Raw genomic sequence first — 20,877 nt, 5'->3', positions numbered from 1 at the left:
AGAGCTCTCGAAAAGTCAGCGTTCGGTTCCCTTATCAACTCTGGTGATAACATAAAAGAGTTTCTACTCCCCACCAATGCAGCACCACAGTTTATTTAGAAACGAACCCTCTTATCCATTTAACTTGAACCTTAAACTTAAACTTTATTGACTTAGCACAGTGGTTTCTTCAACTTCTTACCTTTCAATTTTCATTGGATTTATCCTGAAATAAGAAAAATTATAACAAAACCAGAGGTACTAGCCTCTGGTGATGTTTTCTTCTTTCTTTCAGTTTCAATTCCTAAACTCCATCTGAATTTCATTTAGCTGTCGTTTCACCGTTTCCAAGATGATTTCAGTTCAGCTTCTTGTTCGGTTCACGGTTCATTTTTGCTGTTAGCTGGATCTGGGACATCCTAATTTTGCGTCAGTGCTGAGTCCACTGCATTCAATGGTCGTTTTTATGCCCTGGTCATCTGAGACGAGCCAACGTTACCTTTTACAATGCAGGAGTCCTATCTAGTGCGTCTGGTTATGCCTATCATATTTTCTCTATTTTTAACTTTTTTAAGCTTTTTTTCTTTTTTTAACTGCGTTCTCTTGGAGTTATGACAAGTAAAGTAAATTAGTTATCACCCCGTATGGTAAATTATCTTTTGCAATTTGCATTTCTTTAGTTGTTGAATTTGCAGCTTTGATGCAGCATTCTAACTTTCAGTTGACAGCGAAAAAAAACGTAAACAGAACCTTTGAACTCGAATTGTTTTTGTTGTTCTATTTCCTTTACCATTTTTGAAGCTAAAAGTTGCTTCTAACCAACCAAAAATTATTTAAATTTTCAGTGATATTCAATTGCATTCAGTTAAACATCCGATGCCGCTGATGACAAACAAGACAAACAAGACAAACCTTGAAAATCAATAGAAGAAATATTAAACTCGAATTATACGCTATAAGATAGATAGGATGTTATATTCTGAATGAGATTTCATGAAAAAAAGCCGTCTTTGTTCCTTTCTCTGCACGAAACCACTATTCCTTTCATCTAAAGTCTCTAGTAAATACCGGGAAAATAAGAAAACCTAAACTGAGTTCCTGTCAATACGCAGTGTATACAGGAGTTATTGGCATGAGACCAATATATAGACCAATCATGGCATTAATCAGTCTGTTAACAAAACATGTCGCAACTACAAACTGACTTAAGTTCAACTATAGCGGTTTGTTTTCACCAAATGACAGCCGATTATAAGTCGCTCACTGGTACATAGTTAAGTATTTGTAATGCAAAAAAACCAAGAAGACAGCGGTAAGATGCTCATCGGTACATAATTAAGTATTTGTAATGCAAAAAACCAAGAAGACAGCTGTAAGATGGTCACTGCTAGCTATGCTAACGAAGTCGACCGCAATATGTGGTTTTGGATTTTAGGTTGGCTTTTTACTGTTTTGACGGTTGCTGGAAACGGACTCGTCGCATTTCTCATTCTTAAAAGACCACAGCTGCAGACGAAACCGAACTGCTTCATTCTGTCTTTAGCAGTCGCGGATTTTTTTGTCGGATTTGTGTATTTCCCGCAGATTTTCATCCAAACCTTCATCTGCCATTCATACGTTTGTGATGGCGCGTTTTTTATCACCCGCCACTACTTCCAGTATTGCTCCATTACAAACCTATGCGCCATGTTAGCAGACCGCTACATCTCAATTGTGAAACCGCTAAAATACGTCGCCATGATAACAAGGAAAAGAATCATCTTTCTTTTGGTCGCATCGTGGACTGCACCAATGATAGCTTTCGTAGTACCACAAATCACCATTCTACTATTTGCAAATGAAGAGCAAGACAGCATCTTCTCAATATTTAAAACGCTGACGTTTAATACGCTTCCGATGATACTACTGATCGTATTATCGACTCGCGTTTTAGTTGTTGCGCGGAACGTATCTCGTGAATCACGCGCGTTGAATGCTCAAGTCCGTTTTAACTACAGAAGTGAAACAATAGGTGTAAAAACATCCAGCAGATCTGAAGTCTTCGAAAGACAGGCGACCGCAAAGATGATGATAGCAGTCATGGTTGTATTTATTCTCTGTTCTGCTGCAGAACATTGGAAAGGTTTCTGCTCTCGTGAATGGAACATAAATTGTGATCTATCTGCCAACATTGTTTACATTCTCGATCTCCTCTGTATTTTAAATTCAGCTGTCAATCCAATTGCTTATGGATTTCTCAAGAGAGATTTCAAAGAACAGTTAAAACGACTTTTCGGTCATAATAGACACTAACGCCGTCAGAAAAATAAATGCTTTGGCTGTGATCTTGGGCATGAGTATGAATTAATTAAGAAAGGACTGATTCGAACACAGGTGTATAAACAAATACAACGAATGTGAATTCAAATACACATTAAAACTTCGACGACGGCAACGGCAACGCCACAAAAAAGGCCGTAGCATTTGTTATGAACCAGAACAATCGCTCTGCACGGGTGTTTTTAGAAATTTTGGTACATTTCTTTGCCGTCCTCTGCAAAACAGCAACGTGAAATGACCAAATTCAAGGTTTTATGGAGAACGTGAACGCAAGACGGTGAATTTCTTAACTATAACGCCACTCTTCTAATTTGGTTGCTGTCGTTTTTGCAGAAGTTGAACGAGTTAAAATAACCCGCGAAGTAGCACAAATGAAATAAACTTATATTTCCAAGTGACGTTTTCGTTAGCGTTACAGCCTTGCATTGATGAGGCCCCGTGTCACTTTCAAAAGGCAAAAAACATATTTGTGTGGATGTAAACGTGAAAATAGTGGATCCGTTTTGTTAACATCAATTCTACTATTACACAAAAACTAGTATGATTCATCTCTATCTGCAGATGTCTAGGATCCTACGTATCTTGGAAAAATGGCTAAAAAAAGTGATTATACGGTTTCTTCTTGCTTAGAGAAATCTTCTTCCAGGTGCTCTAAGAGCAATTTCATGCTAGAGAAGAGGTTCTTAGTCAAATATTATTTTTGAGCACGTTTGACCAATGCAACATAAAATATTCGTGTTAGGGCCCCTTTAAGCAGCAAAGGCAGTAACGCCAACGAAAACGTCACTTGAAAATATTATACCGCGCTACTTCCACTACGTCGTGATTATTCCAACTCGTTCAAAATGTGAAACGTGGCCGAACAATACAAAAACAAAGTCGATAGGAAAAGGGTTTAAATTAAAAAAAAATTTGGAAAAAAAAAAATAAGGTGCTCAAGAGCAGGCTGACCTAAAAGAGAGCCTTCTCGCAGGCTAGTCATGAACGAATGTTGTCTTTGTTCTGTACTAGCCTGTAGCTTTCAATCATTTCCTACAAACCACGTCATTAAATTCCCCAACTCGGGAAACTCGGGGAGATGATAACTCCAGTTCCAAAATAAAGACTCTGATATTTACGAAATTTTTTTAACTCCAACTTAGGTCAGACTTAAGTTGTTGAAACTCAATCAATCGACGACGCCCTCTTTTCTTGACGCTGACAAGAGAAGCTGGTATCGTAGTACTAAGCGGCATGTTTTCCGAACGACTCTCTTTATTGTATGCATTAATTTAAGCTAAAGGTATAATATTATTAAAAAATTGTAGATTTTCTTCTAAAAGAAAGGTCCTAATCCACTTACTCATTAGTTACAGCTACTAATAATTTGTTGACAGGGGCAAAAACCGTAAATCACTCAAGTCTAATGAACACGTACCGATTGATCAGGCCGACTCGGCCCAATTTTACAAATCTGATTTATAGAATTACATCAGGCTGATTCTCATTCTGCGCTACACCAATAGAAAAAGAAATCAGCCGACAAATTGGAGCGTGTAAATTGTGCCATGCAATTGAATTAACCTACCAATCAAACCGGCAAATAAATCAGTGCGTTAATTACTGTGTTTTATTAGAGCTGTACGAATAATTGCTTTTATTATAAGCAAGATTTGAACTTCCGGCAAATATAACACAAATTTTCACGGTTCATGTGAGAGGAATAAAGCAAGCATGTTCGATTTGACACATAAATCGTAATTTCCTAACTTGCCGCTTGGATAAACTTACGACAAACTTTCTCCTGTGCTAAAAGGTAACTGGCCTGATTTTCATTTCAGCCCTCTTCAATGAGTAGCTATGTCCTTTCCAGTGATGCCAGACCACACCCTGGTATATATGTGGAATCACTCCATGGTGATAGGGGCCGTTCAGATTAGAGTAAAGGCAGGTGACATGCCACCAGGCTCCTTTGAAATGTTCGGCACAGTGTTTGGGCCAGTTGTCATTATCCTGATCTTTGGTCGCAAACGGGTGACCACGATGATGGGAAAGAGAATCACCAGCGGTTCCTAAAAAAAGAAAAAATAGTGATCGAAGTTGTTATCAGCAAGCACGGCGTGCTCACTTAGAGAATGCAATGTCTCCTGCAATTTTAATTGCGAGTCTCGACTATCTTTTGGGTGTTCTTGATGCGCGCGCCGTTGTCAACTGACGTTCCCGTTCTGTTGCTAAATCAGCCTAACAGGGGGATTTAGAATTACGTCTGCGACAAACGGCAAGCGCTTCCCGGTTAGCTCATTTGGTGGAGCGCCGGAGTGATGAGCGCGAGAAACTCGTGATTTACAATTTTCACCCACCAAAGCAAGGTCTCGTGAGGATGTTCTTGTGGTCCGGGGCGCTAAACCGACTTTTTCAAGCAACCAGACTGGGCGGTTTCGATTCTCCATAAGGAACTATATGGCAAATAGGAAAAGTTCAAGTACATGAAGTTGGAGGTAGAGCTGCCAAAAATTAAAACAAATTAGTGTGTTTCGAGCAGTTACTTCCCATGGAAAAACCGTGCTTTGAAGTTGCAAATTAAAACTTTATGTTTGTGATTTAATACAGTCTGTAATTTAGTTTCATTTTAAAATGAAAGGGGAAGAGGGGAGAAGTGCTTAATAATCTTTTTCCTTCTAGAAAAAGGGGGGCTTATTAGAGATGAAGGCATATTTGAGAGAGGGTTTATCAGAGGATTTACCGTACAAGTTAAGGCAAATTCATGAAGCAGGTCTTAACTGACAGGCAGCAAGCGAGGGAAAACGCGTTCGAACAAGTTAACGTCACGAGGGGCTTGATCACGGGCTTTAATTCTAAGTGTAGAGAAAAAGGTGCGAGTTGTTTCCATCAATTTTACTGAAAAAAAAATTAGCTGTAAATTAACAGAACTAACTTATTACCTGAATATGATCCAATCCCTAGCTGGTACTTAGTCCTCTCGCTCGTTATGGCGAACATGTCATACTCAGCATAAGCTGTCCTTCCTGAGGTATCTTCAAGGTCCACACGAAGCTTGTGTCGTCCACTCTTAGTCAGACGGTAAATGTTTTCCAGTCCGAGCCAAAACTCGCCATTCAGGTTATCAAACCCACGTTTGTACTCGTTCCAGCCACGGTAGAAATCAACCAAGCCGTCCAGTCTCTTTTGAAACACTGTCCACCCCCCACCGGCTGTTGTTTGGTCACAGAACACATCAAAGGCGTCTGAGCCATCAGGGTCGATTGTATAAACACCGCTGATTCTGTCACCAGATTTGTACACCTCAGCACAGTTTTTGTGGTGATGCAAATCTAGATGGATAAAGGCAAAGGAAAATAATGTTGCGAACCGGGGAGAGTGGTTCTTTCGTATATGAATTTCTTTCTTATTATTTATACCCCAGGCTATACTAAATTACTAGAATATCAAGGAGTTCATGAGGAAACACATGAATTCAGTTTGTAAACGGGTCAGATAGGTTCAGTTAAATTACTTACAGGAACCTTCCACCGGAAGTTAAAAAGAAACTCTTTTTTCAGCACCTGGTATTTACATTCAAGAAACTAGCTACATGACTCGCATGTCATGGACACCTGATAATAAAGGTTTTATATCCATAGCTATAAATTTTAGTCACGGTTTACTATCCGCGTATCTTTGGAGTGATAAGCAGTATATATAGATTACGTTTCGACAAGAGTTCCGGGAGTCATATTCGAAGGTCAAGCTTTGTGTCTCTCCTCGCCAACATAGCAAGAGACATTCTTCGTCGCGAGCCCTTTGAAGTAGTTCCCGTTACTCACATCAAGAAGGACAAAAGAATATAGCAAACACAGATTTACTGACCTTTGGAGTCATTTTCTGGTTTCCTTGTTAAATTTCTGAGTTCCTTCTGAATCTCATCAAGTTGTTGTTTCATTCCTAAGATAATACCCTCAAGCTTCTTGTTCGGTGCAGTGTTGATATTTATGTTGCACGATGTCAATCTCAGATCTAAGAGATTCTGATTTTGTGTTGGCGCTGAGTCCACCACTGGTGATAAAGAAACAAGGCAGACAAGCAAAACAAACCTCATTTTGGCAGTAGGTCTAAGCTCCATTGCGTGCTCAATGAAATGAATTAAACGACTTCAATGTTGCCATTGAAAGTGGCGTTTGTTTGTAAAGATAATCAATGAAAATGTGGGATCTAGTTTCAGACTTACACCAATCACAAGAAGGATAGATTTTTTTAGTCTGAAATGTTAGCCGTCTCCTCCCCCTATTTGTGTGCAATCCACCGGAACGTAAAGTCTTCACCAGGGAAAATGGGAAATCTGAAACTCACAAATATAAGTGCAGCAACAAAATACGTAGCCAGGAAAGCAAGTCATTTGGTGAGTTAAGCGAGCCATATTTCCTAGAAACTGAACTGTTTCAGTGACCCTCGGTCCACCCGAGTGCGAACGTATTTGCGCGCGCAGTAACCAACAGTCGAGGGCCTCTAATGGTCAGCGGAATTACCAATAAAGTTAACCTAAGAAGGAAGGGAGTACACTGCTAGCAGTCCCTTTCACCAACAGAGACGGCATTCGGAAAGCTAGAGAAGCTTTTTTCAATTTCCAAAGGCAAGACTCTTGAACCCTATGGGAACAACAAACGCAATGAAACTTAACTTGTCTATATCTCTATTTTTATAATGACTCCTGCACACGTTTTTGCTTTCTATGTTTATCAACCAATCATATCCAACTTTTCATTAGTATCTAAACGCTACAATTTTTTTTTTGGTTTTTCTTTTTTTTGCTTTGAGACAATTCTAAAAGGAATCTGGCAGACATCCTTTGAGAGTGGAAAGTCATATTACCCTTCTTCTTGAAGAAATACGCGAAAATCTGTTTTTGTTACAGGCTTTCTTTCTTAAAGAATAGGTCATACAGGTTATCAGCAGGAACTACATTAATTCTTTTTTATAAGAACCTTTTTCATACGAACGTTGAGACTGAGAGTCTTAAATTTCCAAAAAAAAAAACAACTTTCAGCTTTAGCCCCAAAACTAGACGTTCCTTTAAAAAAAGAAGAAGAAGACGAAGAAAGAAAAAAAATGAGCATAGTGAGCTTATAAGCCGGAAACCAAAATATGCGTAAAATTAAAACACTTTCAATTTAATGCGTTTTCAATCCGTCTAGTCTGCCACTTAAATGACCTCATTGTTTGTCTCAATCATTGTTGCCCTTCCGGGTTCAGTGGCGTTTAAAACAAGGTAATTGTCGGATTCATGAAACTCTCCTGAATAGAAAAAAATCTTAACTGAATTAAAACAACAGACAGAATTCTTGGGATACGTTTCAAGATCGCTTCAGAAGAACATGGCACCGGGTTTATATTTATGTCCCCTTGCCCATTTCACATCACATTAAATTCATTGTCAAAGAAACTTCATTTCTTTCTTGTCTCCTTTCTGGGATTATGAGCTCATTAGATTAGATCGATTGTGATTGCCAACAGCCAAGCTTGTTTGAAAAATCTTAGAAACTGAACACAGACTCGCTTCGCTTTGGAACAAAAATTTTGGCCATTCATACAGTTTATACTTTTTATTTAAAAGCACAAAACTTAAAGTGCATATGAACTAAAAAAAATTTTTTCATGAATTGGTAGGTGGTTATACCCTTATTCCGAAACGCACAAAAAAGAATAGTGCTAAAGAGGTAAAAAAAAAAAAAAACATGTTTTGGCTAGTTTGCAGTGCAGGCGTTTTTCATGGGCGTGCGCTGAATAATAAATTTAGTTCGCGTATTTGAAGGAGGCTGAGGGGGAGCGGGGGGCAAGAAATGAGAGCGAATTTTTCCCTCCTCTCCCCCTTCCCCCTTGTTTAAATAACAAACTGAATGCAAGGCTGGCACTACGGCAAAGGGCAGATTTATTAGTGGCCAATATTTCGACTAATAGAATTAGTCTTCCTCAGGGCCAGAGCTATACTGAAGGAAAATATAACGGCTCCTTAAATTAAAGTTTGAAAAATAGTTGGAAAAACATGATTGGCTAATACATGATATGATGACAGCGTACTTGTAAATATGAGATAACAAAAATATACTAACGGCTCCTAAAATTAAAATTTGAAAACATACATGCAAAAAAATGATTGGCTAATACATGACATGAAGACAGCGTACTTGTAAATATGAGATAACAAAAATATAGAAGTGTACAATCAAGGCTCAGCGTTCGTTTTTCCTGTTAATGCCTTCTGGAGTTAACGCTTTCCCTCTATAAATTAGAATGCCTCGCGTGCCTTACGGCGGGAGGCATTGATGGTGGGTTGTAGTTCGAGAGGGATAAGTCGCATGTCCGCAGAAGAGTGACCTGGTAAGTTGAAGTGTGTAGGGACTGCTGCTGTGGATTTGGCGTGATACAACAACATGGTACGGCCATGGGTACCAGAATGGCACCTGCTTACGCAAACCTGTTTATGGGGGAATTTAAGAGAAAAGCACTAAAGGATTACGCTGATCAACCGTTTCTCTGGCTCCGGTACATAGATGACATTCTGATGGTCTGGACACACGGAGAAGAAAAGCTAAACAAGTTCATCACATACCTCAACAACATCCACCCTACTATTAAGTTCACTAGTGAACGATCTACAACTTCTATTCCTTTCCTGGACGTTAATATTCAACTCGAAAATGGAAAAATAGAAACCGATCTCTATTGCAAGCCTACAGACAAACACCAGTATTTACTCCATTCCTCAAGTCATCCTTGTCATACAAAAAAAGCCATCCCTTACAGCCTAGCTCTCCGTTTACATCGGATTTGCTCCAAAGACGAATTCTTCGATCATCGATCAGCAGAATTGCTCTCATATTTAACAAAACGAGGCTATAAAGACCGTTTTGTGAAAGAACAAATCTTGAGAGCCAAACAGATACCCAGAAGTGAGACATTACAGGAACACAACCATGATAAAGATAAATGCAACACCCCAGTCCCCTTCACGATCACTTATAACCCAGCACTACCTAATATTCAAGAAATACTTCACAGGAAACAACCTATTCTCAACTCCACCGATCGCCTTGAAAAAATATTCAAAGATAAACCATTCATCGCTTACCGTCGTTCACCAAACCTTCGCGACCTTTTGGTTCGAGCAAAACTAAAGAACATTAACATGACACCCAAGCTCACCTCTGGCACTTTCCGCTGCAACTCCACTCATGGATGTCTCACTTGCCCTTACATTGACAATGCAAGAACTTCGTACACTTTTAGCAACACCGGCGAAACAAGACAAATAAAACAACATATAACCTGCAATTCTACTAACCTTACATATATGATTGAATGTAAAAAATGTAAAAAACAGTATATAGGGGAAACCAAACGCACGATCCGTGAAAGGTTCACAGAACACAGACAAGCGACAAACAACCCACATCACGCCAACTCCACAGCAGCAGTCCCTACACACTTCAACTTACCAGGTCACTCTTCTACGGACATGCGACTTATCCCTCTCGAACTACAACCCACCATCAATGCCTCCCGCCGTAAGGCACGCGAGGCTTTTCTAATTTATAGAGGGAAAAGGTTATCTCCAGAAGGCATTAACAGGAAAGACGAACGCTGAACCTTGATTGTACAATTCTATATATTTGTTATCTCATATTTACAAGTACGCTGTCTTCATGTCATGTATTAGCCAATCATTTTTTTACATATATTTTTTCAAATTTTAATTTTAGGAGCCGTTAGTATATTTTTGTTATCTCATATTTACAAGTACGCTGTCATCATATCATGTATTAGCCAATCATGTTTTTCCAACTATTTTTCAAACTTTAATTTAAGGAGCCGTTATTATATTTTCCTTCAGTATAGCTTTGGCCCTGAAGGAAGACTAATTCTATTAGTCGAAATATTGGCCACTAATAAATCTGCCCTTTGCCGTAGTGCCAGCCTTGCATTCAGTTTTGTATTTTCACGTTCAAGTGACGCCTGACACGAGGTCTTTCACAAGAGAGATCCGGCAAAATTACCAGCAAGTTTAATTCCTGCGTTGGGTGGACCTCTGCATTCAAAAGTTTTCTATTCCCCTTGTTTATTTCTCAGCCAGTCGTCCTCTCCCTTAGGGTCACTTTTGACTCGCTCCAGCCCTCTCGCGCTTCCTCGCCCAAGATGACAGCAACGAAGGCTTATTCAGCGCTCCCGCTCCAAAAATACGCCTGCATTGCAGGCTATGTTTTGGCTGTTCAAAGTGACTTAAGGTGGCCGAATACAGTTTTTTAGTGTACAGGTGTTAGAAGACGTTATTTGGAAACTATGTACTTCTGGGCGCCCAAAATTGGTATGGTGTAAGACTAACTAAGAAAGAATGGATTTTCGTACGTCTTGTCGAGCTAAGTACCGTTTCCATGGCAACGTAGCAAACTTTTAAACGTCCATATATTGTAGGTTTCCTTTATTTTTAGAAAATGTACTCATTAGATTTTTACCATTTTTTGTATCCAGAAAAACTCACAAAACACTGACACAGTTGCACTATTTTCATGTAATTTTAACAGACAGATCTCCTGTAAATATTGATTTTGCATTTTAATGTTTTGTGAAGATACCCTCTGTTAGATTTAGGTTTCTCTTTGTAGGCGAGTTACGCTTTTAGGGAACTATTTTCATGCCAAATTTTACGAAATTCTAATGAGCGGTTCCTTAGAAAACAGTTCATTTCCACGAAAACAACCAGTCGCAATTTTTTGGTCAAATGCGCATGCGTGGCTTTAATTGCGTTTCATGGCAAAGTTGAAAAGCATGCAAAAGGTCTTGGTGAATGACCTTTTTGCTCGGAAAGAAAAGAAAAAGAGTTCGGAAACGAGAAACTTAGTTATGTAGGATCAAAACTTACCTTTATTATCCATTTCATGTGAAATTGAGGGATCACTTTATCGACCGCCGTATTTACGTACCACAACCCTAGCGCGCGCTTAATAGCATCACTAACAGAATCTGTAAAGCGCGCGCAAACTGTGTTCGGCCACCTTAAAATGCCCAAAGTGGTGTCTCTGGAGACTGGTAACGAGTTTAGCTCTGATGACGTAGCCAGTGGTTTCACGGCTCTGTTTACGCTTTGTTTTCTGCTATGGCGTGCTCGAAAATATCTTTGCGTGCTCAGTTCAGACCTCGATAAAGTGAATGCTATACAGCTTTTGAAAATATGTCTAAAAGTAATGGTACGCTATCCTCTGCTGAGTCCGTTTCCAGCCAAGAAACATCCAACACCACCGAGTCATCCGCTGAAATGGAAGTAGTCGGACATGTGGAATCCTACGCAGGTGAACCGCTTGCTCACAGTAGTGATGAGGAGGAAGACAACGAGGAGGATCAAGATGGTCTTTCCCCGAGGAAATTTTCGAATTTCCCGAGGGATTTTCGATCCTTCCAACGAGTATAAATCCTAAGAAAAGAACGCGTTTTTTTGAAATGATACCGAGAACTCATCTCTATCATTTCTAAGGAATCCAACTGAAGAGATCCACAAGATTAGGATCGAAACCGCGGTCTTGCCTGACCATTGCCTAAAATGGCACAGAATTTTCTAACGGCTGAAGGACTCGTAGCAGCCCCTAGCCAGAGCAACACAGAAGAATTGCCTCAGTAATCAGTCTAAGGCGTAATCAAAACACAGGAGGAAAATACTAAGCTCCCGCAACATAAACCTCACAGTTACAGAGCGGAGCTGAGCGGCGTGATAACAAAAAACACAGCCGTACTGAACTAAAGCGGCCTTTAGCCCTCAAATTAACGCATTGTACAGCTTTTCAAAGCTACAATGCTAAAGAAAGGATCAAGAGACAAATAACCGTGATAAGTAACACAACATCATGCCACAAAAGCAAATAGCCGGGCCCGGCAATACAAAAGCTGCAAGATAATGATTATCACACGGTTCGAATCCTATCCTTACAAAGATAAAAAGAGAGGCTATGCTGTCGCAAGACACACTGAAATGAGCCATAAACGGCATAAGAACGACAGTCGCTAAACAGAAAGATAGAACAAAGAAAGACATACTTGTCATAGCAAAACTATAACTGAACATGGCTAAAAACACGCGAGTGGGAGTCGCGCAGGCCTATCTTCTTTCTTTTTTACACTGTTTATAAAACAGCTCTCATCGAAATGAGCTAAACACAAACATGAGGACTTCTTCGGGACCAAATCTTCCGATGACTGCGCACAAAACGTGTCCACTTTGCACGTAACTTCTCGTCCGACGGAAAGTAATGCATTGTGATGTTCGGTGTCCCTGTCTTGTTATTGCAATTTATTCCACCGGGGCCACCGGCCGAGCAATAGTTCTTTCCCCCTTTCTTTGCCTTCTTCTCCACCATAATACTCGTTCTTTCGAATGTGCTTTCGTGCTTTCTGAATACTCGTGCTTTCGAATGTGCTTTCGTGCTTTCTGAACCACTGGCTACGTCATATCCGGTGAAATCTGATCGCTTTGACCGAGCGCAAGATGGAGACACTTCGAAGCGCGAGGCGAGAAAAATACCCCATAAAAGAGCTTTAGTTAGTTTAAAACCGGATATTTCGATTAATGAGGATATAAAAAAAAAAACACATAAGTCAAACTTGTTTTTTATTTCATATATACTTTAAGCTAGTAACTCACAAACGATTAAGTAACAATAAGGAATTTTAAAAAGCTCTAGCAAATGTGAGGGCCAGAAAAAAGGCAGACTAGAAAATTATATCCAGTAATTACATGGGCGGAAGATGGGGTGATAGCTTGATTTTCCTGAAATCTGAAGATCAAACCTTGCAGATTGAGAGGGCGAACTAATGGACACATCCCATTTTAAAGGGTCTTAGCCTATTAACTATGAAAGTGAAGCAAAGTATTTTTACTGTGTGTGAACATTTGCCCAAACAACTCGTGATGTTGCGAAATAGTTATTTTCCTGATTGAGTCTCGTGGTACTCATACGATGGTAATCTATTTTTGTAAAGGTCCAAGGTTCAAACCAGGAAGCTGTCTCACCCCTGGCGCCTGTAGAAAAAAGAAAATGGAAGATGAGATGTGGGAGGGAAAGTAGAGCATAAAATTAGTCAAAATAAAGCCCGTCTTGTCATGTGATTGCAAATAGTTTAGTGTATCTGAACTAACAAAAAAACTAAATTCAACTAGTTTCAAGTACCTGTGCGTTGCGTTTGGCTCAAAACTCAAAAGTAGTTTTTAGCTTCAAGAGCCATAACACGATCAGCTTGTATCACACCATATTCTGTGTCAGGGAAAATGTTGGCATCCTTTATCACTGTGATTAATTTGTTAAATGTATCAGAAACTGAATTCCTCTAGTTTCATGTCTCAGCGAGTTAAGCTCAAAACACAAAAGCAGTTTTTAGCCACATCACGATCATCTTACATCACACCATATTCTGCATGTGATTGGTTAAAATTATCTGAAACTGAATACCACAAGTTTCATGTGCCAGCGTGTTTAAGTTAAAAAAGAGCAACAGTTAGAGGCTTGCCTTGACAAGAGTTATTACACGATCTAGTGAAGATTTATTGAGTCGCCATGAATTCTGCTCTCTTCGTCTGCCTTTCTGCGCTGTTGAATGCTGTTGATTCACTGCCGGCGCCGACAAACAATCAGAATCTCTTGGAGCTGAAAGCGACATCTTGTAGCATAAACATCAACATGAAGGTTGAGGACCTCATCTTGGGAATGAAACAACAACTGGATGAGATTCAGAATGAGCTGAGAAATCTGACAAAGAAACTAGAGAGCGGAAAAGGTTAGCAAATCTACATTTTTTGTTGTTTAAGGCCCATTACCCCAAGTGATAAATGCGTGAAAATTGTAAAATGGAATCTGTGATTTGCCCCTTTTTTCAATGTGAAAATAAGATTTTACTCACCGGAATTTCTAAAAATTGTAAAATGGAATCTGCGATTTGCCCCATTTTTCAATGTGAAAATAAGATTTCACTCACCGGAATTTCTGAAAATTGTAAAATGGAATCAGCGATTTGCCCTATTTCCAATGTGAAAATAAGATTTCACTGACCGGAATTTCTGAAAATTGTAAAATGGAATCAGCGATTTGCCCCATTTTCAATGGGAAAATAAGATTTCACTCACCGGAATTTCTAAAAATTGTAAAATGGAATCAGCTATTTGCCCCATTTCCAATGTAAAAATAACATTTTACTTACTGGAATTTGGGTTTGGTCATTACATTTGGGCACTGATCATAAGAATGGGATCTGGGCAAATCAAGGCCATTAAGACAAAAAGGAACGCCGAAAGGGAAATTAATGGATCTGATCTGAATTGAAACCTCCGACGGCTGATTGATAAAAAAAAAAAAGTTTTGACAGGATTAGAGATTTAATTTCTTCTTTCTTTCTTTTCTTGAAAATTCTTGAAAAAAATTACCGGTAGAATTAAATATCAAATAAAAGAAAGAACCTCCCAGTTAGTACGCAACTTAAGCAGTTGCGAAAAGAAAGCCTAAAGAAACAAATTCAGGCTTGAAGGGGGTTCGAACCCATGACCTCATTGGTTCGAACTCCGTTCAAGCCTAAATTCAGTTTTTTCAGGCTTTCTTTTCGCTACTGCTTAAGTTGCGTTCTAACTGCGAGGATGTTTCTTCTGTTTGATGTCTTATCCGCAGTTCAAAATATACAATTCACATATTTACATTCAACAATTAAGTATGGTGGCCAAAAGCATGCAGTTAAGAGCCTTTCTTTTACGCTCATCATTCTTGAAACACTGCCTAAAGATCATTATACCAAGTTAAATGTGTACTTACAATTGGAACTTCCTGTTTTGATCCAAATGGGATCTGCACGCAACTGTTAAAAATGTCTTATTCCACAGCTGGAGTGGCCGGATGCGTGGTTCAATTACAAAGATATTTTTAGCAGCAGCAGCAAAAGTGCTTCAAAAATAAGAAGACACGTTCCTGGCCCAAGCGACTCGTGTGAGCAAGCACCAAAACAGCTCCCAAATTCTTCCCCATTCCTAAGCTTTGAAAACGAGGCTCTCAGTGAAAGTTTTGGCGATGTCATTGATCATTTCAGATCTATTTAAATATTCATTTCTTCGAGAAAAATACTTATTTTATTTTTTTTTTTCTATTAAAAAAACCCCGAAAAGCCTGCGTTCAAGATAATGGCCATCGATATTACGTGATTAGCTTATTATACAACAACTATTCATTGCGTAATCAGTAGCCAGCTTGATCTCAGTTTCTTTTCAAATCGTTTAAGATTATCGGCACAATCGGCAAATTTAGGGAAGATTTTAAAGGGTTGGCGTCAAATCGGACACTGTTTGACAGTTACCGGTGCGTGGCTGGTTCTCGTCGCGGAACCTACTCGAGGGCTTGGCGTGCGGTGTGGGGAGGGGGAGGGGGCGTGGGAGAACTCCCTGACATACTGACTATATGGGACCGGCTCCGCTGGAGGGGATAATTGTTTTCAGGTAGGGATTACACGAGCTTAAGCATAAAAAAGGGAATGACGGAGGGTTGGAAAAAATATCATTTCGATACTTAACAAGGCCTTTTAAAATATCTCAAACAGATCAACCGAAAAAAGATGCAGGTTTCTTTCCTATAGGTATGTGAAAGGGTTACCTTTCCTGTCAAAAATGGTACATTAAGGGGTCAGGGTTTGGACCATAAAACTTTGTTGAGTACCCACACCACACCCCCCAGCCTTTACCATATCTCAAATTTATTCGTATATAGTGAGGTAGAAAAGAGAACACTTTCTTGATTTGTTTTTTGTTTGTTTGCCTCTTTTTATTTCATTTAGCTGAGTCACTGTCCGTAACCATTTGCGAGCACGGCAGGAAAACCATCAACTGCACAAACGGAAGAAAACTTCACATTCAGGAAGCACTGTATGGCCGACTGGACCGTAAGACATGTGGTCAAGGCCCTATTCTCACCACAAATTGTCGTGCCTCCAGATCTCTTGCCGTCAGTCAGAGCATCTGTCAAGGCAGAACCAGCTGTGTGCTGTATGCCAGTAACTCAGTGTTTGGGGATCCATGTTACGGAACTTACAAATATCTTGTTGTCAAATACCAGTGCGTGGAGTAGGTTAGTTATCACACTCTCTTAGCTGTATTCATTTGTTTTAAACTTAATTGGTTTTTAAAAGCAAGTTACTTTGCCTAACATGATTCCATTTTCAGTCAGTCTCCAGCCTGACGAAAACGCTGGCGTTTCCTTAAATGGTTTCCTTTATACCGTTGCGCAAGTCCATTCAGTAAGCCTGTCTGTAGCAGACCTTGTGAAAACTAATCTGGTGGGTTATTTTGAACATGATCTAGAAGGACAAAATTTCACTAGGGCAGTAGATTCCTGAAAATTCCCCGTCAATTTTATTCCGCCCTGGGGCCCGTTTCTCGAACGTCCCGGTAACTTATCGGGCCCGATAAGTGTCTTCGGTGATAAATGTTTCTTAGCAGAAGTCCAGTTTTGTTAGCTTTGAAAACCTTATAATTCTATGAAAACATTGGCCAAGTATCATGTCTCTAATCACTGTGTAATCGGCGAAAAAACACTTAAAACTATACTTATCGCGCCCGATAACTAACCGGGACTTTCGAGAAACGGGCCCCTGGTGAGGTTTACGGGCATTTCCCACTGCCTTTAGCTAGCGACCCTTTATGCATTAGTTAAGTTAACCTGGTTAATTTAACTGTCCTATTATTTTATTATTATTATTTTTTTTTTTTTTTTTTTTCAAATTCCTGGCGAACATCCCGGCTTCACAAAGTCTGTAATAGAAGCCAATTTACAATCGCAATGCCTGGCAGAAAGAGGAGAGACGTCCTACGCGATTTAACTGCGTGAAACGAGATACCAGGCTCCCAAGTTATGGTGCGAAGAAAAAAACTCGCCCCATACTGCGCTCCGCTCGCCCGGCTTGCCGATTTTTCTTTTCGCCCTACGGTCCCACTTGAGAGCTTGTTCGAAGGCTGAGATTCACTTGAACATTGGTTTGTTTGTACAGTTTACAACTGATTGACACGTGAACCCTTCGATATAAGTGAATGTACATTAGACTTTGATCAGTCCTCATTCGAATTTTTTTTTTACGAGATCGCGTTTACAAAGTTTTCATGAAGGGTTTTTGATACGAAGTGTATTTGTTATATAGTTGGACAAATCAATTAAACGAATCAGTCAGAATCAGTCTCGAAGTTTACGATAACGTCATTCTTTCCATTTTATAACCACTTTTTAAACTTAATTAAATCTTACCTGAAAAATTCTAGAAAAGTAAGTTTTCGAGGAGTTATTTTGCTCTCACTGCCTACATGTTACTTTCGACAGCTTTTGTCAAGAGGAAGATGGAACAGGAGTTAGTAATGAAGCGGCCAGAGATGAAGACTTCTGCCGACAAAACATTTGTTTTTGTAGTGCGTAATTATTTTGTTTAAGCTTTTTTTTGTAACGGTATACGCTAAGGAAAGAAAGAAAGTAGAAGCACTAAATTGTAAAGGTGAAGGATATGATATATCTTTGTAACAACATCTTTTAATTAAGATATCAATTTCAGCTCTAAATAATAAACAATATTTTTAAAATCAAGAAATGGTGCGATCTTCAATCAATTAATTAATCAATCAATCAATTAATCAATCAATCAATCAAATAATCGAAATCAGATAGTCTTAAAAATAAACCAATACATTAATTATTGTCTCCAATAACAACTAAATTCAGTGTGGTGAAACTTGGGTTGGGAAGGCTGTTTCAGTAAATTAACTACCCATTCCACAGTTTCCACTTCCTAAAATTATACCTTTGCTCTGACTTTTCCTTTCCTGAAACTTTTTCAGAGCGGTTTAAATGCGTTCAACGCTAAGCTCATTATAGACCTTTCTCTGAAATGGTTATCATTTTAATATTCTTTTGTCTGCATTCAAATTAGCCCCTTTTGCCTCGTTCAAGGTAAAATATTCTTTTCATTTTAAAACTTAAGGCTGGTTTCCATATGATCGCGGATCGCAGATCGCAATAAGGTCTGCGATCGTCTGCGATCGTCTGCGATCATATGGAAACTACTTCTGCGATCGTCTGCGATCCTGCGATCGCGATCGCAGACTATCGCAGAAGATAGAACCATGTTCTATCTAAAGGCTGGTTTCCATATGATCGCAGACGATCACAGACCTTATTGCGATCTGCAATCTGCGATCTGCGGTCCGCGATCATATGGAAACCAGCCTTTAAGATGGAGGTAAGAAGGGCTAATTTGAATACCAACAAAAGAATGTTTTAACATTCTTTTGTTGGTATTCAAATTAGCCCTTTTAAAAAATGGTAGCTATTTTGGAATAAGGTCTATTATGGGCCAAATGATATGGGTCCTTTGCAGCTAACGGTCACATGGTATAAAATCCATCATGCTGGAGAGCAAGGCACGCACTGGGATCATCCACAACAAAGAAAATTCAAGTTTGACTTGTTGAAATTGCTATGTTTTGGATGTCCCAAGCGCAACTTGCTCTCCAGCGACTGGCAGATTCTGTACCATGTGATCGTTAGCTGCAAAAGGTCCATTGAAGACAAACGAGGAAAGAAAGTTTCACATTTTCTGTCTTAGTGAAAAACATCAGCCATCCTTGTTGAGTCCGTTTACTTTACGGAAGGCAAAGTGAGATAAATTATTAAGAAAACACCTGCAGCCAAAAGCTAAATTGCGGTAATCGAATTTCAATCTAAGAAGTAAATTTTAAAGAATGTCTCCGAAGCCGTCGTTTTGAGGTGCAAATGGTTAGGATTAACAATTGCCACGAATGGTTGGTTTTATCAACAGACTTATTAGGTATTTTTGACCACGGTAAAGAGATTCGGGTGCTCTTGCTTCGAGCGTTAGCCCTTCATCAGAGCGAGTGATGAAGGTCTAACGTTCGAAAACTCAGCGTTCGGTTCTCTTATCAACTCTGTTGACTGACATAAAGATAGTTTCTACTCCCCACCGATGCAGCACAAAAGTTTATTTAGAAATGAACCCCCTTATCTCAACCTTCATAGAGGTTCAGCCATGCGCCTTACCGTCTTCACTTAGCACAGTGGTTTCTTCAACTGCTTTCCTTTCAATTTTCATTTTATTTATCATGAAAGAAGAAAAATTCTAACAAAACCAGAAGTACTAACCTCTGGTGATGTTTTCTTCTTTCTTTCAGTTTCAATTCCTAAACTCCATCTGAATTTCATTTAGCTGTCGTTTCACCGTTTCCAAGATTATTTCAGTTCAGCTTCTTGTTCGGTTCACGGTTCATTTTCGCTGTTAGCTACATCTGAGACATCCTAATTTTTGCGTCGTTGCTGAGTCCACTGCATTCAATGGTCGTTTCTATGCCCTGGTCATCTGGGACAAGCCAACGTTACCTTTTACAATGCAGGAGTCCTATCTAGTGCGTCTGGTTATGCCTATCATAATTTCTCTATTTTTTACTTTTTTTTAAAGCTTTTTTGTTTTTGTTTTTTTAACTGCGTTCTCTTGGAGTTATGATAAGTAAAGTAAGTTAGTTATCATCCCGTATGGTAAATTAACTTTTGTAATTTGCAATTTTTTTTTTTTAGTTGTTGAATTTGCAGCTTTGATGCAGCATTCTAACTTTCAGTTGGCAGCGAAAAAAAAAACGTAAACAGAACCTTTAAACTCGAATTATTTTTGTTGTTCTATTTCCTTTACCATATTTGAAGCTAAAGGTTGCTTCTAACCAACCAAAAATTATTTAAATTTTCAGTGATCTTCAGTTGCACTCATTTAAACTGGCACGACCCAAAACATCCCTTGCCGCTGATGAAGGAACCTAAGTAACAAGATAAACCTTGAAAATAGAAAAACACTATAAAACTCGAATTATGCACTGAAGATAGGACGTTATATATTCTGAATGAGATTTGATGAAAAAAAGCCGTCTTTGTTCCTTTCTCTGCACGAAACCACTATTCCTTTCATCTAAAGTCTCTAGTAAATACCGGGAAAATAAGAAAACCTAAACTGAGTTCCTGTCAATACGCAGGTGTATACAGGAGTTATTGGCATGAGACCAAGATATAGACCAATCATGGAATTAATCAGTCTGTTAACAAAACATGTCGCAACTACAAACTGACTTAAGTTCAACTATAGCGGTTTGTTTTCCCGAAATGACAGCCGATTATAAGTCGCTCACTGGTACATAGTTAAGTATTTGTAATGCAAAAAAACCAAGAAGACAGCTGTAAGGTGGTCACTGGTACATAATTAAGTATTTGTAATGCAAAAAACCAAGAAGACAGCTGTAAGATGGTCATTGCTAGCTATGCTAACGAAGTCGACCGCAATATGTAGTTTTGGATTTTAGGTCGGCTTTTTACTGTTTTGACGGTTGCTGGAAGCGGACTCGTCGCATTTCTGATTCTTAAAAGACCACAGCTGCAGACGAAACCGAACTGCTTCATTCTGTCTTTAGCAGTCGCGGATTTTTTTGTCGGAGCTGTCTATTTCCCGCAGATTTTTATCCATAGCTTCACCTGCCATTCATACGTTTGTGATGGCGCG

At 39.2% G+C, this 20,877-nt stretch overlaps 2 protein-coding genes across 2 annotated transcripts; one reads left to right on the top strand and one right to left on the bottom strand.

Moving 5' to 3' along the window:
- Positions 1-3,490: 3,490 nt before the first annotated feature.
- On the bottom strand, positions 3,491-6,426 carry LOC146469845 (microfibril-associated glycoprotein 4-like). Its single transcript, XM_085122684.1, has 3 exons — positions 6,145-6,426; positions 5,220-5,609; positions 3,491-4,349 (listed from the first exon to the last, which is right to left on the bottom strand). Exons 1-3 carry the CDS (start codon positions 6,395-6,397, stop codon positions 4,087-4,089), a joined length of 906 nt encoding a protein of 301 aa, XP_084978810.1. The 5' UTR covers positions 6,398-6,426; the 3' UTR covers positions 3,491-4,086.
- Positions 6,427-13,790: 7,364 nt separating this feature from the next.
- Positions 13,791-17,913, top strand: LOC146469844 (L-rhamnose-binding lectin ELEL-1-like). Its single transcript, XM_085122693.1, has 3 exons — positions 13,791-14,088; positions 16,120-16,409; positions 17,652-17,913. Exons 1-2 carry the CDS (start codon positions 13,869-13,871, stop codon positions 16,407-16,409), a joined length of 510 nt encoding a protein of 169 aa, XP_084978819.1. The 5' UTR covers positions 13,791-13,868; the 3' UTR covers positions 17,652-17,913.
- The last annotated feature ends 2,964 nt before the right edge of the window (positions 17,914-20,877 follow it).

The sequence above is a fragment of the Pavona decussata genome, unplaced genomic scaffold (genome assembly GCF_977016875.1).
Source record: "Pavona decussata unplaced genomic scaffold, jaPavDecu1.1 SCAFFOLD_115, whole genome shotgun sequence".
NCBI lineage: Eukaryota > Metazoa > Cnidaria > Anthozoa > Scleractinia > Agariciidae > Pavona > Pavona decussata.
This window is presented reverse-complemented; position numbering and strand designations above follow the sequence as displayed.